Genomic DNA, 27518 nt, shown 5'->3' on the forward strand with positions numbered 1-27518 from the left:
ATTCTGTCAGTGGTGGTAGAATTCAAGAATACCACACTATAAATAATACACAGAGGTCCTGCATTCAAAATGTTGTATAAGTAAAAGTTAAAGATAAAATCAGCTCAGTTATTTAAACATAAAAGTGATAACTATGCAGGTAAATGGATTCTGTGATCCAGGAATATGTCCCTAGATCATTAATATTACATTTACTTGCATGTTTATGTTTTAGCTTGGGCTGTAGGTGCTAATTCTAACTATTTTATTTCAATTGTAATCTGAAAAGTAACTAATATCTAAACCGGATAAATGGAGTGCAGTAAACAGGGTAATATTATTCAAGTGAATGTGCATAGCTACTGTTACCATGCAGGTGAACCATGTGACCATCTACTTCATCTCTCACTTTCTTATATTTAGGTGAGTGATACAAATTTATGAGGGGGGATTATATCTGATCGTTGAGCACTCCTGCACTCTCATTTGGAAGAACTTAACAAAATCCACTTCCATCACAGAGCTAGGTGGACGACGCAGCAGTGGCAGATAGAGTGATGAGCTGGGAGGAAATAAGGCTGCCGCATAGAAAAAGAGCTTTTCTATTAATTATTTTAGTCATATTTTATTTTTCACCCTTTGAAATCATCATAATTCCTCCACAGCTCACTCACCCTCTCATTTCCCACTCCTTTCCAAACCCTTCACTTTTACTGTTGGGTTAAGATTTGCTGCACAGAGGAAGTGAAAAGCAATGATTACCCTTTCTGCCCAGCATTTAACAGCCGTTGATAAAAGGCAACATATGGCTCAACTCCACAGAACATGTAAGACCGAGCTGTGCATTAAGCCTGCAGCTCCACAGGATCTTGGGATTACAGCCTCAGTTTATAAACACACTCCTTCCCTCAAGAGGCTCTGCATGTAGCCGTGTGTAATTCACTGTACAGAAAAACATGGAGGGTTTATATTGTTAATAAATGTGGCTGGTAAAAGTGTAGGATAAATATAGTTTAACACAATACATTGTACAGCGAATAGACAAATACAAATAGTCAAAGAAGTCCTCTCTTTAAAGATGCCAGCCAATAATATTCCCCCCCAAAAAACACACAATTGTTCCTCATTTAAGAGGTAACTTTAGATACAGACAATAATAATCTTAACATATGCCAAACCAAAGTTATATTTACATTTGTTCACATAAAATGGAGAATGAAGCCTGTAGTTGCGCCTTTGTGTGGAAAACACTTTGGAGCCTGAGCCACAAAGGCTGAACCGGCTCTGTGTCAACAGCTGCTGCAGTGATATGAAAATCCCCAAATGCTTTGCACAGATAGAATCAATAGACGAAGCTTCTCCGTGAGCTTTCAAACAATGAATAATTTCACATGGCTATGTGAAGATAAGTTCTGATACAGACCAAAACACAGTGAAACAACACCTACCATGGCCAGAGCAAAGCGAGGATCTGACAGTGAGTGGAACACTGCTCCACGATGGAAAATCTCCCATCAGCCCTGGATTTTGACTGCAATAGTCCAAATGGAGAACAGTGACTGGTCGGCAGATATGAGGGGCCTAAGTGAAGGCCTAAGTGAATATTTGAGCCAAATTTGAAAGGATTCTCTCAAGACACAGATAGCTCTAGGGACAGGGGAAAAAAGGGAACCAGTACATCTCTAACCTGCTGTGTTGCTCTCCATTGAAACAGTCACTGGACTGCCTCGAGGTCAGTTTTGTCCAAACCACTGCCCTGGACCTCTGACCTTGAATAGCACTCTCTGATACCAGTTTGCACATTTAAAACTGTACAATAAACCTTTTGAATTGCCTCTTTTCTCCGAGATTTGTCTGCCGCATCAGACATTTTAAGTTAAAACTTAACAGCCAATAATTGTTGAAGATATGTGTCTACTGGGTTTCAGTCGCCAGTCACACTCATATTAAACACTTGGGCTCAATATATAAACGGCCCAATGACCTGCAATTTTAATAAATTGATAAACCCTTAAACCTTTGTTTGCATGGGCTACTCAATTATAATATTGTTGCTCAGTCAGTGTAAATACTGTCAGACGACTACACTGTAGACACTGTATTCTGGTGTAAAAAAGATGATTGAAAAGGTATTTAATTCCTTCCATTGTAAAGTAACGCGGGTCGACCAAACAGTACGATGTGAATGCAAATCATCGTGATCTTTATTAACAGCAAGAGTGGAGAGCGCGGGGTCAAGAACGAGAGCTGAGATTGAACACGGAGCTCCGTCTCCTGAAGACTTTAGGGAGGTGCTATCAGTAATGAAGGTCAGAGGAGGCAAACAGCTGGAAAATTGCTGTAATCTAGCAGGTAATGTAATTTAGGTGAGGAGCTGAGGGTCTAAAATTACCCTCCTTGTGTCTGAGCCCCTTCTGCTGCTGCTTCTCTGTATTAAATCTCAGAGCCCAAGGCAAAGAGCTCAAGTGTCAATTATACAGCAATACCCCGGGGACTTTGATGGGGTTTATGAAGGCAACAGAGGTGGGTTGAAATTATTCTCTTACACAACACGCCAAACTGTCCAAAAAAACAAAACAAGACAGATCTATTAGGCAAAAGACTGAAGTGGTAAACTTCAGACCATCAGTCCTGCAGTGAGCAGTGCTACTGAATCAGCCTCATTAATAATATCACCTTCACTTCCCCATCTGCTGCTCAACTCAAAAACAACTCGCTCGTGCCACCCAAAAAAAGTGGAAGCGTTGCTAAACCAAGGATGCTACATCTGCAACAGCACGCACACACACACACACAAAAAACACACACACACTTGTTAAGGTATATGAAACAAGGCTAAAAGGCCCCGCCAGCAGGTCTGTAAGGCTATTCTTATGGTGGAAATGTTTTGATACCAATTTCCTGTTTATTCACTTTCCATAAATAATCCGAAACCTGGACTTTGCACATCAGCCCCAACCGAGTACCATTTACTTAAACAGCTGTAGGCCACTCACCCTGTATGGAAACTAGGATTACATGATGGAACTCCTCCTGCTACCCTTACAAACTGAAATTACTGTCAATGTTGCCATTTTACTTCTGGGACTGTCCATCGTGAAATATTGCCAAATTGTTGAATTTTTTAATGAGCTGGCTAATACTATGCTAACGGCAAACATGTCTTCTTCACGATTCTATAAACACTTCTTGCCAGTGGCAGTTCAACGCAGCCGCTGTTTTAGAGAAGCAAAGAAAATGTAAGTTTTATCTGGGTGAAACCAATACAATTTATAGGCATGGTATCAGATCCGAACATAGAGGGACTATTGGGGGCTTTTTCGGTGCTGGTGTCGGTTGTGGAACATCTTTGGTTTTTGGGCATGTTGTTCTGTTATAGCAATACAAATTAATTTACAGTAAACATTTATGACATTAAAGTTGATTATACATAGGTGTTGCATCAAATGAACTGTGATGTGCTAAACAAAAAGTACAGATGAGACTGATGGGCGTGTCATCAGTTTTTCAGGTATTTTGATCATAAAGTAAATTTGACTTCATGATGGATGAGATGAAAAGTGAGCTGATTATCAAAGGGATTACAACTCATCCTGTTCAAAATTTCACAGCAATGTATCAAATAGTTCTCTGGAGATATTTCACAGGGACAAAAACACAAATGTCCACCTCATGGTGGAGCTGCAGGAGAAGGCAAGCAACCAGCAGAGTCAGTTCATCTTAACATCCAGTGATGATGAAATAATAAATCACTGGTTGAGAGGTTGAGTCGATAGAAAAATACAAATATTTGTATTTATCACTCTTGCATAAAAATAGACAATAGAAGGAGATTATATAAAAGTCCAAAATACTTTGTAAATACAGAAATAAGGACGGATCAATGTATGGAAGTCCTTGAAGGAAATGTGAATATAATTTAGTGGCTGACCAAATACAGTTTGGTCAAATATAAGTCAGAGGTAAACTATGATTTCATAAAGAAATCTGAAAAAGGGTAAAGAAACCTTTTAAAGAGCCTCATCCAATTTGCACAAAGGGAGAGGAGGGTTTCAGTGGCTGTCAGGGAGAGAAAAATAAGCAGACGAAATAAAAGAAAACAGGGTCCATGTGAGAAATGCTCCGAGGCTGGGTCGACACTCCAAGGACCACGTCTGTGGAATTGTAATGGCTCTGCCTTTGCTGAGGGTCTCATTTCTGCCGGGCCGAGCCACCCCTGAATAATTAATGTGACACCACAAGGTTAGCATAACCCAGTGGTGCACAACTCCCCTCCACAGGTCCACCCACGTTCCAAATACAACCACATGCAGCAAGCGGTACTGTAAGAGTATATTAATTGTACATTCCAATCATCAAGCCATTGGACCATTCTGGCTACTGTCAAAGAAGAAGTCAGTTTGTCAGTTTGACATTCATTCTTTTATTTGTTATAATTAACCAAACAGTGTGTTAGCCACTGTTTCAATACTTCAAACTTTCCCTGAATGTGTGTGGCCTCGGGCCTTCTGGGTCCTACTATTTGCATTTGTTGGGGACTATTTTCAGCAGCGGATTAATACACAATTGATGACTGTTTGCTGAAGCAGGAGGGCGAATGAGGGAACGTGTTTTTAATTGTTTTGTGGTGCTCTTTAGAAATACTGTATGTCACTCCTTGGATAGACACAGTTCTTGTTTGAATATACTCATTGATGTAATGATATATGTAAAGATATATATCATCATCAGGCTGTGTTGCATTGGAATATGTCTTTCCAAGCTGGATTTGCCACCATGATTGTCACCATGATAACATTCTCACCTTTAACCATTCAATAATCACATCGGAAGGGAATTAACAGAGAAAAGAGTTCAAACCCTGATATGTGACACACTGTGAGGTCTCCATGAAACTGTGTCCATCTCGTGTACAGTGCATGACTGATGCATAGCCTAAACTGTAACCATGACAAAATGTCGTCAATGCCGACCGCATCATCACATCTTTCCCCCCTCGCTCTCTCTATCACTCTCTCTCTCCGAATCTCCTTTTCTTTCAATCTCTCTCTCTCTCGTTCCATATCACAAACAAATGATGGCAGCTCCTGCCATGCTGCAGCTGATGTCACCGTGGCAACCTGGCTCTCAGTAGTGACGCTGAGCAGGAGGAGGGGTCCAGAAACAGGGTGTGTGTGTGTGTGTGTATGTGTTTGTGTGTGTGTGTGTGTGTGTGTTTGTGTGCGTTTGAAAGAGATAGGGGTTCTTCAATTCCTAAAAGAGTGTTATTTAGTTTTTTCTTTAAATATATATTTATGGGATTAAATTTTTTTAATTCCTCAAACTAAAATCCTTCAAACTCTTCCACAGCTCTGCTTTTCTGCTCTTCCACAGCTCTGCTTAAAAAATGTTTAGTTGCATATAACAACATAATAAACCATTACTAAGATGGTACTTTACCTTCATTTTTGTTTGGGTTATTGGTGGGTGGCAACCGTCAAGGTGCAGCCCGAATATATAGATATATATATACAGTATATAGCAAAAAATTGTAGAATGAAATACAGTCCTAAGACGTATGGAGCAACATCTGGTCTGCAGAACAACACTGCCCCTGTGACCTTTCAGCCATGTTCTCCACTGCGCCTGTTCAGGTGCACGATGACACCTTAAACTCCTGACCTCCTCAACCCACACACACAAGCCTGAATTACAGTCTCGCGTCAGCACATGACCCACATCATCCAATGACTCAGAAAAACAGTCTCCTGCATCCATGCACTTTACCATTAACCAGACTCATACTGACTTCTTTCATCAGACCCTTCAATCTAAACACATACAAAATGTGTGGTTTGTGATGTACTAATCTCTTCCTCAAAGACACAGCAGCAGAACAAACTATTATTGTTGCTGTGCAGAAAAGAATATATCTCCCACATTCCCTAGTGAACAAATATACATTAAGAAAAGTAATCAATATCATTCTGCTGTTTGTAATGTTGTTGTCAAATGCTGGGTCACGGTAAATACATCATTAATACAAGGTGCAAGTTTTTCAGGCTATGTTGTCAAAATGATATCAGTGATCCGCTCTCTCTTATTGGTGACAAAGACATTTTCATTTCCAGACACGACTTCCTTGTCGTCAGTGAATGGCTTTAATCTATGTGGGTGAATAAATGAGGCAGTTTGGCAATATTTCTCTATAAGTCCCTCTTTTCAGGATTAATGAGCGGTGTATAAACATTTATTAAACATTTATAACACACTATCATGTAAAACATTACTAATGTAATCTGTACTTCTTTAAACATTCATTTAAACAATTATTTTTATACAAAGTTGGACAGAAACCCTTCAAACTGTGAAGGTTGTCTCCTACAAGTTCTTCCACCATCAAAAATCGAATTAATAAAAAGGTATTTATAGCTGCGTTTTATTGGTGCACTTAAAAAGGTATTGTTAGTGATTGAGTTATTGTCTGTTGTAGTGACTGTTGCCAGGCTGTAGTAGAGTCTGGTGCAATCTGTACACACTGACAAGTCCAAGTGAAAAAGAACAGAAACACAATAAGAGATGTTAGATAATGAAGCTGGATCGCACTCACCTGGATCATGTAGAGCTGAGCGATGCGGTACTCCTCCACACTCATCGGCATGGGGATACGATACTCCTTGATCAGCATGGTTGTGCTTGTGTGCGCGTGTGTGTGAGGGGAGTTTAATTGGGTAGACGCTCCTCGCAGTCGCCTTCACTACCCGAGCAGCATGTTCAAACAGCGAGGATGGGAGTCATCGTTATTCAAACCTGAGGGAGAAGAAAAAGGACGGTCTGAGCTTCAACGGTCACTCGCGAAACCAAAGAAGGAGTTACCACGTTGGTCTCAAGGATTAAACCCCCACCCCACCTCCATACACAAGCCAACACATCATGTGTGTGTCCTCCGAGCCAGCCCTCCTGCAGATCTGTTACAAGGTAATCCACTGACCTCGCAACATCCCTGAAATCCCCCAGCAACCTAAATCCCAACCCAGTCTATACACACCGAAGACGCAGCCTTATATCCAGCACTGCTGTGGTAGAAAGTACTTATATTCAGTACTCTTGCTCACGTATATGGGGGGACCTCCACATTAACTAGAAATTCCTCCACTGCATTTATTGGAGACCGGCTTTACGGCTTCAACTGTAAGACACAACATATATGCTATTTTATTTTGCCCCTTGGGTCAAAAAACAAACATTGACACGTCATAATATTTCAACCCTAAACTTTTCATTGGCACATCCAGCAGTTACAGAGCAACACATTACCATTTGGAGCCATCTTTATGTCCACCTGAGGAATTTAAGTCCAATCTCCCTCTCTTTTAGCTCTGCTATGGGTCTCCATTAAATGCTAAATTTTTGTGTTGATGTCTGCTGCACCGACAATGACTCAACAAGAGCAGTGAGCGTGAACTTCAAGAGTTCAGCTGTGGTTCAGGTAAACATTGGTGGGAAATTCCCTTTAAAGCTCTGAAGAAACCGAAAGGAGCTGGATATTTAGGCCACTGTAAATGCATCGCCGTGAGAGATGCCATGTTCATCCTCATATTGATTTCAAATTGTTGTTTGATGCATTTTTAATTTAAGATATTGATAATAGTTTTTTTTTTTCATATTTTCTTACAACAGCAACACCTATCTCTCCAAATAGTAGTGAGCAAGCCTGATGTTAGCAATCGTGTTGTGCTGTTGGCCTCGTTCTGAAACAAGCGTCACAAGCACAGCATCAAGCACACAGGGATGAGTCTGGGAGGGTCACATGACAACTGCTACTTAATCTTACACAGATTAAGACGGACAGTAAATCTGATGCTGTTTTAACACGGGACAAGGAGGAGCAGAGATGTCAAAAGGTGCGAGTGCATTTGCGTGTGCGTGTGCTTGTGTGTCCCACAGTCTGTCCATCTGTGCATGATTAGGTTATTCATGTTTGGTCAACCCGTCTAGCAGATGAACCTCGGAGGTCATGATGCAGAGTGTGACAGTGAAGACAGACTGCAAACAAACACAAACAAAACAAAGCTTCATTATCTTCTAACATTGTTATAAATATTTAACTACAGTTTATTCCATCCTTATCAATCTACACTACAATATCAGTATGTCTACCCGTACTGTTAGTGACTATATTCGCACAAGTTAAACATGTAGGGGTGGATTATTTTGGTATATTTCTATTTGGTGTTATCACAACGTACGCAGCATACATAATGTACGAACTGTTTGAATGGGTATTATACATTTTTGGGGGACTCACAAGACCTGAATACAAATTCTAGTTCTTAAATCTGTCTATTATGAAACGTTTTGTTTAGGACTGGCGGCTGAAGTTGTGTAGTTTTTATTATCTTCCTTAAGTAGTTAGGTTAATATCTTTCAGTCCGAGTTGAGTCTCGAGTCCCCAGCGTTTGAGTCCAAGTTCAAGTCTGAGTCGAGTTCTGATTTCCTGAGTCCGAGTCATCGGTGTAAAAGTCCAGTCAGGCGAATCTGGACTCACGTCACTTACAAATCCATGTCCTGGACTAAGGTGTTACAAAAATGATTGTATATTTTGTATATTTTACATTTTTATTGGTGAAATAATAAATGGGTATCCATGCATGTCACTCCATTTTCCTCCCTGCGTCCTGGCTTACATCTAAAGGCTATGGTAGCTCAGATAACCAGAGGAAGGGGCATTGGTCTGTTACCATCACAGCGGAGAGATCTATTCAGAGGAGTCATTAAATCCTGTGACAAGTCCCTTACCTGCAAAACAACTGCCATAAATAGAAATGCAGGACTTAAACCAACTGTTCAACAGAGAGAGATGAAAACTGACACATAGTCAGCCGGAGCGCAGGAAGACGGAGCTTTTCTATTTGCCTGCCTCAGCAAAGTGGTCAATGAGTCAGCACATCAGAAACAGCAGTCTGCATTCAATGAGAAGACCTGAAGAGGACCACCGGTGAGCAGTGAGAATGCAATGATTAGTCAATGAATTTATTAGTCGATTGACAGAAACTCAATGGGCAATAATGGATCAATCATTTTTAAGCAGAAATGCCAATATATATATATTTTCAACAAATATGACACCCATTCAAATGAAGGAACATTTTCCACAAGATTACTAATGTGCTGGTCGTTATTTTTAAGACAGTAATAAGATATCAGGATTTATAGAGAAGCACGTTTTCAGCCACGTGGGCATTTTGTTTTGTTTTCTTGCAAAGCACTCTATTAAAGGCAAAGATACTAAAATTTAAATACATTTCTTAAATATGTATTTTGGGTCGGGGCTGCACATTACGTAAGTCCAGTGGAAACATAAAGTAACACATCAGGTTTTATTCCAGTACCTCCAATTTGGCTGAACACTTTGTCCTGTGCCTAGAACATTAAACTCCTGGCACACAACCACAGACTTCAATAAAAAAAGAAATTCAGAATAACAGGGAATACTTCATAAATGTGATGTAATGATTTTCAGTTTCACAGCATCCTTCAATATGGTTTCTCTCTCTCAGGGCCTTGGATATAGCTCCGTCCAATGCTGAATTCAAAACTAAACAAAGATCCCTTTGGCTACCGAACCCCAGCACATACATAATTCCCATTCTGCCTTCCCTGTGTACCTCTATCCACCCTAAACAGATAAACTGATGAAGTTTGCCCCTCATATTGCAGCATTAGGAATTAAACATGCAACCAATGATGAAGGCAGATTAGCGTCTATGGAAACCTGCCAGTGCTGCTAAGTGTCTCAAATGGAAGTGATGGTGTAAACCATTTGAACTATTACCAACAAAATCCGACAGAAGATTGTCTTCATGCCGCCACAGGGACATTTTAAACAATCCCATAAAAGCTTCCTAATGGCACTCACGACTAAAACATAGCGCTCAGTGTTTGCATCATCCCAAAGAGAGAGTCAATGTCTTATCTTCACCACTAACAGAGTGACTGGCTGCCAGCTGCCCTCTCTCAGAGTGCTGTGAGTTGGCAGAATGAGGAAACTTACCGCTGAATTGCACCGAATTTGCCACAGAGGCAATCGACTCCGAGCGAAAACAGCGCTGGCCCATTAAACTCAGCACCGCCTGCCAGCAGCTTGTTCCCCAGGGCCGACTTCCTGCTCAACCCCCCCGACAACAGTGGGGCCGGCCATTCAAATTAAACTCAAACCACGGAGACAGGCTGCGAATGCTCCAGCCTGAATGTCAAGTTATATACGATTGTGGAACTTCCGGTTGTGCTGCGAGACGGCTGCACCGACAGGAGCCCAGAGTCAGTTCACTTACACACACTCCCTAAAGTTCAAGTTGTTTACACATTTGCAAAGAATGTCAAATTGCACCTTTGAAGTTGTATAGTTATAGTATTGTACTTTATATTAATCTCTTTACTTTTTTTGAACTATTGCAATGCTGAGCTGACCAGTTTGTTCTCGTCCAACACCTTTCACTGTGCTGTTGACCCCGTGTTAACTTGCACATGACAAATCAAACACTAAAACACTTTTAGCTGTAAACTGTTCATTTACACATGCAGCGCATCGTGAGCAACTCTACTCCTTAGTATCTGTTGTGTCCACCTGATGAGTCTACCTCTATGGTGTCTGATGTGTTTTAAAATAGCTTTTGGCCTCAACAAATAGGGAAATATCTATATGTAAATGCCCCATTGTGTTCACCGGTGACTCTTTAGCTCTCTGTCGGCTCTTTGCTACCAAGTAGAAAGAAGTAGCCTGGTGTAGAGTATCATAAATATTTTGTTCAAAATCATCTGGATGCTGATGTTAGAATGAAAGTAAATATATGATTTTAGTTAATCCGTCATGTTCGCATAAAAAATAACATTTGCTTTGAAGTGAGCAATGTTGGGATTAAAAAACAACATTAGCATTAAAAAGAAGTTTAGCATAAAGAGAGTTAAAGTTAGTCTTTAAAAATAGATAATAACATTAGTATTAGAAAGTAATGTTCACAGTAGCCTGATATTAGCATTTAAAATAACAATAAAATTAAAGTCAGCATGAGGAATAACATATTAATAGTAAAAAGAATTTTGCATAAAGAAGATCATTAGCCTTAGAATAGCAGTAATGTTAAAAATAAAAATTAAGATAAGCATTTTGAAAGTAATGTTAGCATGAGATTAGCTAACACCAGTCTAAAACAAATTCTGTTGGCATGAAAAAGAAAATAGCATTACAAAAAGTGGTGTCAATAAAAGTTAACGTTTACAAAAAAGATAAGTTTCCTTTTAAAAATGGCTTAGACCAAATCCCCATAGGATTCTTCACTCTGAAATGAAAGAGATTTTTACTTTGAAGATGTTAAACATTATTTCCACCAGATGTCGGGTGACTTGTGGATATAAGGCTCAGAAACAGCTCTCAGTCATTTTGGTTCGCTGTGTTGTCTTTGCGTGTGTACACACCTCACAATGACGTCACGCTGGGCTTTATCAATCCTCGTTTAGTGTGTGACAGTCATGTATAATTCATGACAACCGAGCTACTTTGAATTCCTGACAACATATTGGTAGAATGCCAGCGAATTATCATAATCACGAGGACACACGGGGGGAGGAGGAGGCAACCCAACCATATGTACAGAGTATGTCACAGTGTAATCTGATACAGACACATCACTGTCTGATGCACCGGGATAAATCTGCTTCGACTCCTCAGCAGTGAGAAGGGCTACATGAGTCGTGCTGCGTTCACCAGATCCCCTGATGAGATTGGTCTCTGCCTCTGATAATAACAACACAAACAGATTTAACACCACAGTGTTATTCTGTGAATAAACAACGAGGAATTATAATTAGATGGAGTCGCCAGTGCACACAGGCAGCGACTACAGTTCCTCCAGATTTCAAGAAACCCCCCCCCAAGAGACAAGCACTGTGGTGTGCGTTCTTGTTGCGTACTGCGACTCCCATTCAAATTAGCTGGAAGAGCGACACGCAGGCAGGTGCAGCACAAAATAACAACTTGAAGTAATAAAATAGCAAAAGATCTTCAGATTTAAATAGTATTTTATCGCTTTTCTGTGCCAAGCATCACCTCGTACGATGATTTTCACAGCTTCCTTCCTTCAGCACACACTCCTCAGCAACAGACTGAACCTGCAGCACCTCCCAACCTCCCAACATGACCATTAAACATGTGTTGCACACAAGGTGGGAGCTTCGCTGCTGCAGCACATCAACAAAAGCCCTCACGCTGCCCCTGACAAATAGATGCCACACGGAGCTGGTCCCATTCACACCGTCCATGCAGAACACACCTCAGACTGAAGCCACCCGCAGATCCCTGTGTCTTCCTCCCTCTCTGCCACCACAGCAGTCTGCTCCAATGTGTTCCACAGTCCAACAGGCAGGCGTCCATGTTGCCAGCAGCTAATTTACTTTGTGCTTTGGTGCGAGCGCATCAGTTGAGAGTGTGGATATTGGAGGAGGACACAGTTCGGAATGTTTCAAGTGGAAGAAATCAGATGTTTACCTCACGGAGGCAGGAACCGGCTGATCACAGCTGCCCAGCCCATCCACTGAGCGGAGGCTTAAGGGCCGTGGCAGATCCAGGTCCCACAGAGACTCCCGGCCAAGGCATCCTTCCACCCCCGTCCCCGCTCCTTCCTCTGCCGTCTGCCTTCTGCGGTCAGCCCAACCACACTGACTCGACCCCCCCCCCCCTCCCACTCCCCACCTCAAATTGGGAAAGAAGCCTCTCACAGTGAAATAAGAGAAGCTATCGATTCTCTCTCTCTCTCTCCTCCTCCTCCTTCTCTTCCTCTCTTCTCCCCCATCCACCTCTCTTCTCGTTTTCCCTTGCCTCCACCCCCCCCCCTCGCAGTCTCCACCTCCCTGGGACCGAGGAAGCTCTGTTACCATGGAGATGCATGAGGCTGAAGCCTGATTGGTGGGTTTTGTTGTGATGCAGCGAGCTCAGGGTGCAGCCCATCAGATTGATTGCCTTTTCGTTTCTGTGTACATCTTTCTCTTGACAACACTGATCCAGAATCAGATTTTCTGTTCATCAGGGAATCAACTTATTGCTGCAGCATTGTCTCATTTGCATTAAACATGTTGAGGAAGCTTTGATCAAAATTGAAAATACAGTTCTCATCTTTTCAAATGGCTATAAAACTGAGACTGAAATGTGACCAGGAACTATTTTCAGAGTTGATTAACACTGATATCTCCATTTATTAGTTGGTCTACACCCAAATACCATAAAAACAACGTTTGTTTTACCATCCTAGAGCTGGAACCAGAGAAATGTCAAGATTTACCTTCTGCACATTCAACAAGTACAAATCATTTGGTGTCACAAACCCTTCAAACCTCAATTAAGATGTGTTTCTAGCAGACAGGCCCATCACATGCATGTATTTCTTATCTCTGAGCTCCCCACAGGAAGATCTCCAGCTCAGATGTAAACACATGAGGTTTTTCTTTTTGACCAACGAATCAGTGAATGAGGAAAACTGTAAACTTGACAAAGGCTGTTATTCCAGAGTGTAGTCAGTGCGCCGCTCACCTCAGTGGACCTACATTTACTCATCAGACTTAAATTGGTAAAACTGAATGTTTATCAATACAGTAATTATCATCCAAAATTAAAATAAAAAATGATAAATTATAAGCCACATGCCAAGAAGTGTTATGTTAATATGACCAAATACCATGGTCAGTCATGATAATGATACAGGCTTGTGCCTCTAAAGTTTAACCATTTAACTTAGAGAGCATCTAGTTCTGCAAAAAAAATTTGCCCCCGCCATCTTTGACTTACTGTTTTGAAGATATTCTCAGAGCTGTGACAGACTCTTCTTTCAGACAATATATAACATTTTGTCTGTTACTGTATAGTAAAAGATTTTCAATCAAAATTGTTTGTCCTGATTCATGATCTGCTTACTCGTTTTGTAGAACAATAGTAGTTATTATATGAAAATGAAACAATATAAGAATATATAAAATAAGTGCTTTATAAAAAGCAATCTTACAAAGAGTGCAAAGTGAAATCTGCAACTACAACATGAGCTCTGTTTGTCTATCCTGTTTACCTTATTAAAAGAAATAATTGAGCCACAGCATCAAAGCGAACTGTATGATTCGCATATTTAGCTATAATTTGCGAGTGGCAAACTAGAAATGATGTTTATGTATTAGTAAATAGTTCCTTCCAAATACGATGTGAGGGAAAATGTAATGAGAGGCTGGATTACCATGATAAGAGCCAATGTTATTTTATCTAATGAAACACCAGATTAATAAAGTCATCAGGAGGCGGCTGAGGTGATTGGAGTTTGTCCCATCTGTGATTTAGGCAACAGAAGCTGTTCAGGTCAGGTCAGGGAAAGATCCAGGTTTTAGTTAAATGTAAATAAACATCTTCTTACTGATGTCACCGTGAACTTTTTAACTGTTCTAAACCAGACCACGATCTCAACCAATTAAGTCTAAACAGAGCCATGAGAGCTCATATGTAGGTCAAGGCCCAATAGTCTCCTTAAATGTAATCAAGCTGCACCAAACTGCACATTAAATACCGCTCCTCTTAATATGCCTGATTTGTTTCATCCTTGAATTATTCTCTGAGAAATCAGTAAAAATGTCAAAAAAGATAACATAATGCAACTTTAAAGAAGGTGAATTCTGGATCCACACCCTGATCTGGATCTGCACCAAAATATACGTTCCTGTCATATACCAAACTGGTAGTTTTTGTCAAGTCCTGATAACAAACAGATTTTTTTTAAACTAACGCAGAAGAAAACATAACCTCCTAGGAGTTACAGTGTTGCAATCACTGCAGGCGGATGTTGTACTGCAGGATCTCACATTTGAGCAAAAAAAGAAATCTGTGATATCATTACTTCTGAAACTTGCCTAACATGCAGATTTGCAACATACCCTCAATTTATATATAATTAAATAGATATCATCTGGTCACTATATTACCTTGAATAATTGAATATACACTCTCCTGGGCATGTTTGCATTTGTTTCAAATCTTAATGCTAAACTAAGCACGGCATGTCCTGGCATATGGGAAATGAGACAATACATCACTGTAATTCCCTGAGAGAATTGTTATATGATTCTTTAAGGATTCTTGAAAATATCCTCAGAGCATCTTTAACAAGTTTATTTGTTTATTTCTCCAAAATGTACAATCAAATGCAACGATAAGACGTGACAGGTACAAACTGGAGCTTTTCCTTTGAGTGAAGCCTGAACACAGAGGACAAACGGTTGTTGGCCTTTTAAACGTTTCTTTAATAACATCCAGCCGACACGTCTCACTGAGTTTGTGGTTAAAAATATCCCACCGGCCGCCAGACATGTTCTATATGAGGTGTTGAAGCTGCTGGTTCGTCTTTAAGGACATTTCCAATCAGCACGTGAACCTCAAGACGTCTACTATAAGGCGCGGCACAAAAGGCAAACGTACACCCCCATTTAAATTGACTGCTGTACCAATGAGCATGGAGTGAGGCTCAGAATGAGAACGAGCTCCCAGGATTTGTGCAGCAGCCACGGTTCATCGCTCTCCTCACTCTCAGCCTCTGGTTTTATCTGCGAGCTGCAGGGATGTACGAATGAAATGTCTTGTTGATGGGTACTCCGCCCAGCACACACACACACTTTATCTGAGCATCAGCAGAGCCCACACTAACAGAATCAACCCCTGTTCTCGAAACACCACAGTCCCACAACACGTGAACATCTGCTGCTATTATGGCTGTTAATTTGCGATCTTGTCAAGCACATCTTTCCTCACCAGACACTCCTGTTACTCATCCGGCACGCATCAAACATGGGCCTGAGCTGCAGGTTCCTGTGCGTCGCCTCCCGTGATGTTACTGATGGTATTTGTCAGGACGTCACACTGGCAGCTGTGTGGATGTTTCAATACCCTGTGGATTATTGTATTCATATTTCACTTCAGCCCAGTTTCCGTTTCACCATTAGACCACATAGTGATGTGACATGGCTCAAAATACTCTCAGCTGCAGTGGTGGAAAATAACATGTTGGCTCTTCAAGTACTTTATTTAAAGGTGCCACAAGGAAGCTCTTCTTCAGCCGCTGCACGTGGTTTCTTGTAGTGGTGCTGATGGTCATTTGCTTAGAGCTTCAGTGTGTGTGGTGTGTGTGTGTGTGTGTGTGTCTGTCTGTATGTGTGTGTGTTTGTATGTGTGTGTGTGTGTGAATTAGTCAAAAGTAAAGGTCAACCGAAATAAGATACCTCTGCAATAATACTGCCAGAGAGACAATCTAAAGCCTATTTTGATCAAATTACATTATTTACAATATGATAAAGTTGGCATTGCGTGACTCTGTGTATATATCACGAATGACACTAATGACACCAATGCCTTTAATTTACTTTGTACCAACACAACAACTTAAAATTACCCTATAACAAGTCATGCATTTAAATTCCAATTTAGATAAAATGTCAGTATTATGAGCAAAGTGTATGTAAATTGCCCCCTGTGACTGATACATTATTAGATCATTAATACTGCTGTAGCCGAGTGAAAACAGCATCTTACTGCTGTAGCTGCTGATGAGCTGGTTTGACCCTATAGAGTTCATTTTTTTTGTTCACTGGTTCCCAATCTATAAGTCAGTCCCAACAACTGTCACAAGATAAACCTTAGGAGATGAGTAAAGGCAGAGGAGTGAAGAAAAAACACTGTTCTGTTACACAAAGTTTGGATTTATTTTTGGGACTATCCTCTAATATTCGCTGTCTGAATATTAACTAATTTGACCAATTGAGGAAGTTTCTAGGCCATTTAAATGAAACCTTGTGATCAAATGATGGTATATGCTGCTTGAAATATCCATTTTCCTCAGTCTTTTTTTCTACCTGTGTGTGTATTTATAAATTGTCCAATGACACCAATAAAGAAGGAAAATTATCTTTGGGTGGTTTTGAATCAAAGAGGTTAGACACCACTGTTTTTAAGCTTTTTTTAATTTATTTGTTTGTTTCTAGTCTGAAAAGTACTACGGTGGCCCTGAGAGCTCAACGAACAGCAACTTAAGAAAACACATGCGAGTTGACAAAACACATGCAAGTTGACAAAACACAAGCAAAGTAAGAAAACATCTTCATCAATTTCACAACACAACACATTACAGAAACGCGCTGCAAATAGACACACTCACTGCAAATAGACGAACACGCAGCAAATAGACGAACTCGCAGCAAATAGAGGCGACAACACAACGGAAGTGTTTCCAGAGGACAGCTAAAAGGGATGGACACAGGAGACACTAAAACGTCCAAACACCATACAAATTCGGTTCCGGACAGGGTTCGCAACACACGGCTCTGGAGCCGAACGCGGTTCTTCAGCCCCTCTGCAGGGGCTGTAGAGTACAGTGTTGTGCATATGTTTCGCGATCGCTGAACTTAACGAATCAGTTTTCATATTATTAACGTGAACGTAACGATGAACGTGATTGAACATCACGTTCATTTTTTAAATCAACATCGTATCAGGCCCTCATGAAATACCAGGAGCGGGCGTTTGTCTGTTGTGTGTGCGTGTGTTTGTGTGTGTGTTTGTGTGTGTGTGCGTGTGTGTGTAGCGGGCTGACCGGTCTCGGGTCTCGGGGCACCGACCCCGCCCACTCGCTCAGAAGAGGGTGCAAAATGTCTCTTCTGATAGTAAAGGTTTCAAACCCCTGCTCACTATGGACAATACATGTCCTCACAAACAGGGGCTTGCTTGTTAGCGCTGTTTACTCAGTTTAACAGGAGAAGACGGAATGTCTCTAGATCGGACCATCTTCAGAGCCCAGAGCTCACTGTGGCTCTCTCCGAGCGAGTGGGCGGGGTCGGAGCCTCGGTGCGCTGGCCACACGCACACACACCCACGCCCGCTCCTGGTATTTCATGAGGGCCTGATACGATGATGATTTAAAAAATGAACGTGACGTTCAATCACGTTCATCGTTACGTTCACGTTAATAATATGAAAACTGATTCGTTAAGTTCAGCGATCGCGAAACACATGCACAACACTGTGCTGTACAGCCACTGCAGAGGGGCTGAAGCGCCGCGGGTTGCCGACCCCTGTGCGGAACCAAAATTGTATAGTGTATTGGACGTTTTAGTGTCTCCTGTGTCCATCCCTTTTAGCTGTCCTCTGGAAACACTTCCGTTGTGTTGTCGCCTCTATTTGCTGCGCGTTCGTCTATTTGCTGCGCGTGTGTCTATTTGCAGCGCGTGTGACTATTTGCTGCGCGTTTCTGTAATGTGTTGTGTTGTGAAATTGATGGAGATGTTTTCTTACTTTGCATGTGTTTTGTCAACTTGCATGTGTTTTGTCAACTTGCATGTGTTTTCTTAAGTTGCTGTTCGTTGAGCTCTCAGGGCCACCGTAGTACAGCAGATAGAAGAGAAAGTCTACACGGGTTATTTACTTGTTTACCTCGAGTTCACTTGTTCTTGTTTTTTAACTGTATTTATCCTCATCTTTAGTGTATAGGTCGATCAGTACTGTTGACATGAACAGGATTCTGATGTGTGTGGTCGCGGATTTTGTTATAGCCCCTTTACAGTATGTAAGTCATATTATTGTTTTATTTGTGTCATTTGATTGTGTCATTTAGTTCCCATTACAATTGTTTTATTTCCATATTTGTGTGCCTGACGTCACCAGTGAAAACAAAATGATTAATATCAAGAGGCTCATTCTAAAAAGTGACAGAGGGCAGAGGACAGACCTGAGGTGGAGAACCAATATTTACTTCACCAGCAGCTGGCACAAGTATAATCCTGCTGAAGCATTCACGCATGACAATCTAATGCTTCACATATAAATTACATTGTGTCCTGTTATTATTATGTGTCAGTCACAGGACAAATTCACTGCAGGATAACTACTTTTACTTTTGATACTTAAAGTTTATTTTGTTGATAATACTAATGTAGGAATATGAATTACTTTTACTTGAAATTGAGCATTTTCTGTTTTGTACTTTTACTTACGTGGGATTTGAACACTTCTTCCACGGCTTGTCAGCTGACAGGAAATGGTTTCCATTTGTTTTCCGAAGCCACAGACGTGTATTGTTGTCTCCTACCTGCAGTCCATCTCCAGCGATGGTTCCTCCTGTGAATAAAAAAAAAAAACGTCCGTGAGGAGATTCAACGAGCAGCTGCTAATGTTTTTCTTTACCGGGCATGTACAGAGACATGAATTCAGAGCATTTGAGCTGACGCTGTGAAAGTGTGTGCTGTCCGAAATGTCATTCTTATAAATACCACATGATACAGAAGTCATATTGGGAAACAAATGTCCTTCCTCAATCTAGTTCTCAGTAAAACAAGAGATAGAGCAAGTCTTCTAGAGGATAGAATACAACAGCGAATAAAATGTTATCAGAACCCCCCCCCCCCCCCCCCTTATTTCTGCTTATTATCTGTGCAAGTAGCTGGGAGTCCTCTTCCCTTGATGGATCCAAAACCTGTTCATCCACAGCTAATATGATCATATGACACTGTCAAAACATCACAACATAAAAAAAAAAGAGAAGCGTGGGCGGCAGATGAGAGTGAACGCGGCCCCGACGTGATGGCTGGGTGATGAGAGAGGACAGGCTATTTTTAGCTCAGGGTGGGGGTGGAGGGGTGGGTGAGCTTGTGAGGCGTGCGGGCGAGGGGGGGTTGCAGCGAGCAGGGTGATGACGCTTGTGGTGGGGGCTGCTAGCAGGGGCTAGCTCTGATGCATCTCAAATTGCTCTGCTTTCCTGCATTCTGGTAAATGACGGCGATGCATCACTGTCTGCGGAGGGAGGGCCGCTCGGCTAATCACTGCTCACACTGTTCATCTGGGCCTGAGGTTACTCTGCACATCCATCATGGTGTTTGCTTCACTTACAAACACACTTCGAACTTCTCTGCCAGAGCCTCTACTGATGTAAAGGTCACTCACAGCAACAATGCAATTCTACAATTAAACACTTCAAAGCAGGAAAGTTGTTCTGCTTGTAGTGAGGAAGATGCTACACCACTATTCAACCATCCATTAATCCCTGCACCCATCCATTGTCTATACTGCTTATACTGCTAAAGTATCGCAGGGCCGACACACAGAGAAAACAACCATTCACACTCACATTCACACCTATGGACTTAGTGTCTCAAATTAACCTATACAATACACTATAATATTAATCAAGAAATCTCATTGAGATCAAATCACTTTGCACTTGGCAGAAAACAGCAGAGAGATAGAAGCAAATAAAAGCACAAAGAGCATCAGAGACGATCACAGACATCATGAAAAAGATCTGGAGTTGAAAAGTGGCAGTTGGTTGAAAGACATCTCATCCAAGAAGTTTCCTCGTGGTGTTGTTATCAACACCCTTTATGACACTTGGCTCATTACTGACTCTAATGACAGCTGGTAGCAAGGAGCGCTAATAAGCAAAGTGTCCAACCAAGTGACACCCGTGACCTCAATAACAACTGTCTTCCATCATCATTTATCCATAACCAAGTCCAGCCACCCTCGAGTCAAGCAGCATGACAATAAGGGATGTGGCCAGAGGTAAGTGCACTAAATGGTTGTTTGGTCCTTTGCTTACTACACAAATGCACATAGTTCTGATGTCAGACTCATTTTTATCTTTAGCTTCTTCGCAGGTTGCTCCAAATAGTGTTTAAAAGTGAGACTGCTGTCAAATGCCCAAATTCCCCATAACCAGCATAACCATAACATATCCGAAGTTTCTGTGATGATGGATTTATATTTAAAAAAATGTTGTGCTTAGACAGATAGCTGTAAAAATATCTATTTGGAAAATGTAATTTGGATAATAATGACATGCCCTAATGAAAGAGTAATAGCTACCACTTTAACAGACGTCTTTCATGGATTCATAAATCCAGGGAAATGTAAGCAGTTTCAAAAAAAAAAATGAGATCAATCATTAACTAAATTAAAACCTATCCAGCCCCAACACTTTTACACCCAAACAAAAGGTGAGCTGGTGGTAATTTTGAGATGCGGACAAGGAAACAGTTAGACAGCAGAGGAAGACACAGATGTTAATTGAGCTGAGAGAGTTAAGGGCCCAGAGATAAAGCAGGGGAAGTTCCACTCCTCGACCCGATGCCATTAGCGCTTGGCCCGGCTCCAGGCCTTCGGAGCTGGCTAGAATATGGCTGACCTGAGCCGGCGCAGTGCGGGTGATACGGATCACGCTGTCAGGAGCCCGTCCTTTCACCCACTTTCATTTGTCACTGAGATTAAGCTTCAATTAAGCCAACAGACCAAATTCCCGATCACTCACGTGCACGCTGTCTGACTGAGCACGAGTTGTGTCGAAGGGAAACACATCAAACATCTTCAAAATCCTCACACAGTTGTGTTGGTGTGTACAGCACTGAACTCCAGGTTGATAGCTCAGCAGCTACCGGCTGGTTTGCCATGAAATACCGTGAAGATATTAATGTTCCTCAGAGGATGAATCATAATAACGTTAAGTGAGGGTTCAGTCAGGAGGAATGTCTAGTTGCACATGCCTCATTAGTCACATGCACTGTTCCGGCTATCTCAAGGCTCCTCCAGCCCGTTCTCTCCCCTCGTCCAAGCACAGCCTGACACACTCGCGTTGAGCCAGTCACCTGTAAGCTGTCAAAGTTTTAACAGGCTCTCTCTCTCTCTCTCGTCATTCAGGGGTCAGGTCAGAGCTATGACAGACCCACCTCTAACACTGAATCCGACCAACTCCCTTGAACCGGCCAATCAGAAGCCTTACTGGCACGCCCCATCATCCAGGGCTCCATTCCTCATCACCACCACCTGAGTCTAGTCTCCTTGATTCCCGGGGGATGAATCTTAATGACTCATATTGATCCCAGGAGTTTTCTATTTATCTAGTGGAATATCTTAAAGCAGGGGGTTGGTAATCCAGAAAACGGTATCTATAGATGGCTAAACTTCAAATGAATTCCCATGTTTTTGTTACAATACATCGACACCGGCATCGACTATTATCGCCACTTTTTATTCCGGGGTATTTGTATTCTTTACTTTCTTTCAGTTTTGCATATTTAGCATTTTTGCTCTTGGGACGTACAAGACTAACTTGAACAACTAGATGACTTTGCACAAACGATGAACACCACTTGTAGCCTCTAAAATCTGATATTTAACAGGGAGGAAAATGTGAAAACAGTGGAAACCCTTTGGAGCACAGTTTGTTCACAGATCAAATGTTGCCTTGTGCACCTGATCAGTGCTCTGGAAACACCATGATGTTGTCTCTGGGAGAGCCAATGCAGAGACAGGACTTTTAACTAACAGTGACGCTCGAAGTGTCAAGTGAGCAGGCTGCTCTGCTTCATCCGTTGCCCTGAATATGTGTGTGCATCTGAATATTTGATGAGGAAACGACGGCCCGCTGCATCCGAACAAAGCCCGGTGAGTGTTAATAAGAGTAAGTGCACAAACGAAGCACAGCAAACACGGGCCAAACGTGACGGCTTAAAATTCTGTCAGCCCCCCCCCCCCCCCCCCCCCTGCACCACACAACCACACAACCTCAGTCTCACATGACCCCCACCCCCCCTCGTACCTACTTCATGTAGGTATGGATCTATATTTAAAGGAGTTCTTGCGAAGGCATCATCTGACTGCTCGCTGTAAACCCTGACATTTTGAGTCCCCTAGTCTGAAGTTATTCAGAGGTTATCCCTTAACCCTAACCCTAACCCTCAGACTAGAGGAGAATTAAAACTATAATTCATAAACTGTTGGCTTAAAGAGCCTTCACATCTTATTTTCCTAAAATGTGTACGTATCTTCTGATAAAAGTGTTTGAGTGTGAATGACTGGGTCACAAATAGGTCACTGCTGTAAAAATATTTTTTTCAATACATTCAATTCTTAATTAAACCATTTCTTATGAATACAACAAATGAGAATGAGGCAGATAGCTGTGAAATAAATAATGGAAAACGATACTTGGATTTATAAAACCCTTGATAAGCTAGTTTTGCATTACAAAAAAGAACATAATGTTTTTGGATTAATGGCTCTAGATTGAATCTATAGATGGAGCAACATCACGTGTGCAGCTCTGCCCGTTCTGTAGGCATCAGTGTTCATCCATTTTAGAATCACTGGAGACTTTCCACCACTGGTGTACACACTGATCAATATGAGAGACATGGTGCATTTGTGCATGCAAGAGACCCGGAGCCAGGAGCAGCAGAAAGCGACAGACAGGCCGAGAGCTCGATGGTCTATTTGCGGCAAGCAGTGTTTCGCCCTGACAGGCGGAGGCGCTGGGGGGGGGGGGGGGGGGGGGGGGGTGACGTCGGAGGCGGACAGGCAGGCCCTAATGTGCGTATCGTTCATTCACATCCCCGCGCCGCGCACTGCAGAGCGTCTCCTGCTGCCTCCCACCACACAGGCCTGGCTGTGAAGCCATGATCAGTGGGCTGGAATCCCTCTGTTTACGCTGCTAAAAATAGATTTCACACACTGCGATGACGTAGCATCTCGTGACGAGCGGCCCCCCCACCCACCGCCACCATGCCCCCTCCTCCACCTCCCTCTCTCATCCAGACTGTAGCAGCGAACGAGTCATGTCGCTATTGGTATGCAATGCTTGGCCTAGGCTACATGCCACCTCTTCTCCAATCCTGACTGAAGGAGAGTTTTTGTGAACAAAACATGAATTTTAAGGGATGAGGTGAGGGAAGGGAGAAGGAGCGATGGAGGGATAGACAAGACAGAGAGCAGGGTAGAGAGAGGGAGCAAGGAAGGAGGGGGAGGCAATCAATACTATGACTCATTCTTTCTGCGGTGGCTACTTCCTAACAGCGTTCATTATAGCAAACCTAATCATTTTGGCCCGATAATCAAATCCTGTCAGGCTCCATCTTCTTTCACTCCCCACCACACACATTTAAATCATGCACAATGAACCAGCAATGGGAGGAAATAGGTCTGGTGCATTATGCGACGGATCGGACGGTTGTGGTGAGAGAGAGGCTGCTTGAATTCTTCGATAAGGAACCAACCAGTCCGAGGCCTCTCCACAAATCCACCACGGTATGCCTGGAACTCTATTTGAACCAGTTCCAAGATTATTCATCGACTTTGAGGATGCTGACTTTTCCTCTGACCACCATCGGGAGTTTTACATTTGTGATTTGAGTGAAACATCTCAACAAGGACAACTTTTGGATGAAATACACCGAAACAAATTGTGATACAGACCAACATGGCTATGCAAAGAGCCACACCACTAGCACGGCTGGTGGAGCCCGAAGACACCCACCAAATCAGAATTAACAAAACCAAAACACACAGAAGTTTCTCCCAGGTTTACCACTTTTTCGCCATGAAATTTGCTCCACACATTCATGTTCTCCTCAGGATGAATTGTAACAACTCTGATGGTTCCTTAACTTTTTGACTAGCGCCCCCATCAGGTCGGCTCTCAACTTGTGATTTTAAGTAAATAAGGGTGAAGAAATTCTCACCTCTAGCAAATGTTGGCACAATAGCTTTGAATGCACTGACACTTGCATTTATATCAAAATAAAAACGCTATTAACACAGATATTGTCCGTTCATCTCATTCTATAGAAGCTATGCGCTGTTCGTTTTTTTCCGGTGTGATGACAGAGCACTGCGGTACAGCCCCACAGAGCTGTCTGTATTCTCAGTAAAAAGCATAACATTCTGTAGAAAAATTATCAAATAAATTATTACACCTGCCCATATTTTATTCATGATTTATTTTGTGAATCACCCTCAGCCTGAGCAGTTTGGATACATTTGGCATTAAGATTAATATACTCCTTTCACTCCACTGCACAGAAGGCATGTGGTAGTGCTGATTATTTAAAGCACAGAGGTGACAGTCAGGCTGATAAATGCTTTCCAGGTTTCAAGTGTGCTTCCTAGAAAGTTGGGCCTCCACTGCTCACGTCTGCATAAGCTAGAAGCTGCCGGTGAGGATGAAACACAACAGCTCCAATTGTGTTTCCAGAATAGACATTGTTAGCACTACGTGACAAGGACAGGCAGGGTTCTATACAGCATGTGAGTGAGCAAGTAACATGAATCCATATGGTCCTTTACAGAAAGAGAAGATGACTTAAAAGGGGAGCAACATGCAAACATACTATTCAAAAATATGTGAGAATTCCTGGATCATTTCGGGCATTTTGGCTGTTAGGCTTTAAGGGAAGCTGTTCCAGAGCTGAGGAGCATTAATGGAGTCCTTAGTCCTCATATCCTTTGTCTGAATAGAATAAATTAGACTCTGTGCTGTTCTTGAACTAGCGTCCTATGAAGGAGTCAGACAGATGTGGGACTAGCAAATGGTTGATCCGGTTTAGTGCTGAAACGAAGCTGTGTCTCGAGAAATGAAAATCGCAACATGTGACCACGATCGTCCATCGTCAAAATACCTTCCGAGGGATTTATTTACTTGACTTAAGAGCGTTTGACTTTCCTGTATGAGCTTCCTGTTTCACACTTAATGGAAATTGGCACAGATAACCTGTCCTTCGTCCTTGACCGCCATTTTCACTATATTAAAAATATATTGAAGGCCCCTTGTTTTACGCTATGGCAACTGTTGGGGGTGAGAAGTGTTGATTCACACTTGAGTGAACCATCTGGGTTCCTAGAGTGAACTGCATATTGCCATACTTGTTGGTGTGAACACACTTGTGCATTTAAATATAGCAAGTGTGAGTATGGCAGTACACAAACGGAGACACGGCAAATTCACTCAATCAACATTTTCTTTCCAACTCTTCTGATTATTAATTAAATGTAGAATTTATGTATCACTGGAAAAACAACATTACTACTCAGCCAGGTAATAGACAGCTCAATACTAAATGGCCACGGCCCCCAAACCCCCAGATTTACTGCCTGTCAGTTTGTGATTCTTTTTTTTATTGATTACTTGCAAATTTGCTGGAATAATAGTTTGAAACATGAACTAACAGGGCTCCTGCATTCCACCATGATTTAATTTGAAGGCTTTAAAGGTTTAAAGGCTTTAAAGGAGCACTATGAGCCAATGTTGAATAAGGGAACAGTTTTGATTATTGACAGATGGATTAGAAAATGCACATTATCTATAACACACTCCTCTGCCACTGGTTTCACCCTATTTTGCTGATTAAGTTTGATACATGTTGGGAAATATGGCAAAGCAACGCCAAGGCCCAATAACTAGCTAACGGAAATGCACACAATGCAGTATTGCAAAATACAAAAACACAGTTTAAGAGAAGGGAAATTAACTTAAAATGATTGTTAGACTTTAAAAGTACATACAATGATTTTTGATGGGGGACACTAAGAAAGATCATTTTGCTTATATATTGATTTCACATAGGACATATCCCATGATAAAATAGTGTTTAATCCAGTTTTGACCAACCAGCAGAGTGAATCTGAGGCCATGTAAAGTCGCCTGCAGGCACTGTGCATTACAAGGCAGAGCCCAACAGAGAAAACAAGGTTAATTCAACCATGAATTACTACGCATTGTACAAATACTGGGCGTTAGGTACATAAATGAAGTAGTTTGTAGACCCAGCAACTGCTCTGAGGTATCTCTATCTTTCATTTAGACACACACCCATTTTATAGGGCTGGGCCAAAATCTGACATCAGTTGATATTAACAACGATCCTGATAAATGGGACGTTATTATTTCTGTAGAGTTGAAAGACTGATTTCTGCTCCTGATCAGTTTGTGGGTTTAAACTCTTCTTCATGAGCAGAGAATGACAAAACACTTGATAAACAGCTAAACATTATATAAATCTGAGGTGGATCCATGATGCGTTAAACCTCCTCACTGTGTTTACACTATGTTATATCGATATATATTGAACCTTTGTTGTATTGCTATTGAGGAGGTATTGTTTTATCGCACTATACAAACATGATATATACATATATGGTATGTTTATATATAAATATGGTATATGTCTATTTGGACACAGTCAGCTGGTTTGTTCTGGTAAATGACCGACGCCCCCAGACCACTGTCCATTCACACACAGTCAGAAATAATGGTGTAAATAATGAACATTAGTGAGAGTCAGTCAGCGGTGGAACACCGTGTCAACAGCCGGCATCAGAGACCCACCTGCGGCTCTGAGTGTGTCTGCAGTCCCGGTAAATCCGCGGTAGAGGAGGAGGAGGAAGAGGAGGGTGGATGTTTCCTCAAAGCTGATGCTGCTGTTTACATTCAGAGGTGGAGGCTGAGCGCCGTGAGTCCTGCTGTCCTGCGAACACAGCGGCCATTCCCCCGGTGTGTGTCCGCCCGTCAGTCCCGCTGCATGCGGACGGATGTCAGCGCCTCCACCGGACAACACCCGGTGAACCTGAGCGTGTTCCAGGCGGACGATGATGATGATGATGACCGCAGGTTGGTGGTTACGACACCGCCGCGCTCCTGCTGCACAACACAAGGAGAAAGGCGCCCCCC

General features: G+C 42.0%; 1 protein-coding gene across 1 annotated transcript in view; it reads right to left on the reverse strand.

Annotated features, from left to right (window-relative positions):
* LOC133975350 (membrane-associated phosphatidylinositol transfer protein 2-like) overlaps positions 1-27282 on the reverse strand; it is a 53279-nt gene extending 25997 nt beyond the window's left edge. The window contains exons 1-3 of the mRNA XM_062413281.1: positions 27177-27282; positions 19021-19144; positions 6569-6768 (exon numbers count right to left, since the gene is read on the reverse strand). Of these exons, the coding sequence (XP_062269265.1) occupies positions 6569-6646 (78 nt within the window). The 5' untranslated portion in view covers positions 6647-6768; positions 19021-19144; positions 27177-27282. The remainder of the gene's footprint in view (positions 1-6568; positions 6769-19020; positions 19145-27176) is intronic.
* Positions 27283-27518: the final 236 nt, after the last annotated feature.

This window comes from Platichthys flesus, chromosome 19, assembly GCF_949316205.1.
Source record: "Platichthys flesus chromosome 19, fPlaFle2.1, whole genome shotgun sequence".
Lineage (NCBI taxonomy): Eukaryota > Metazoa > Chordata > Actinopteri > Pleuronectiformes > Pleuronectidae > Platichthys > Platichthys flesus.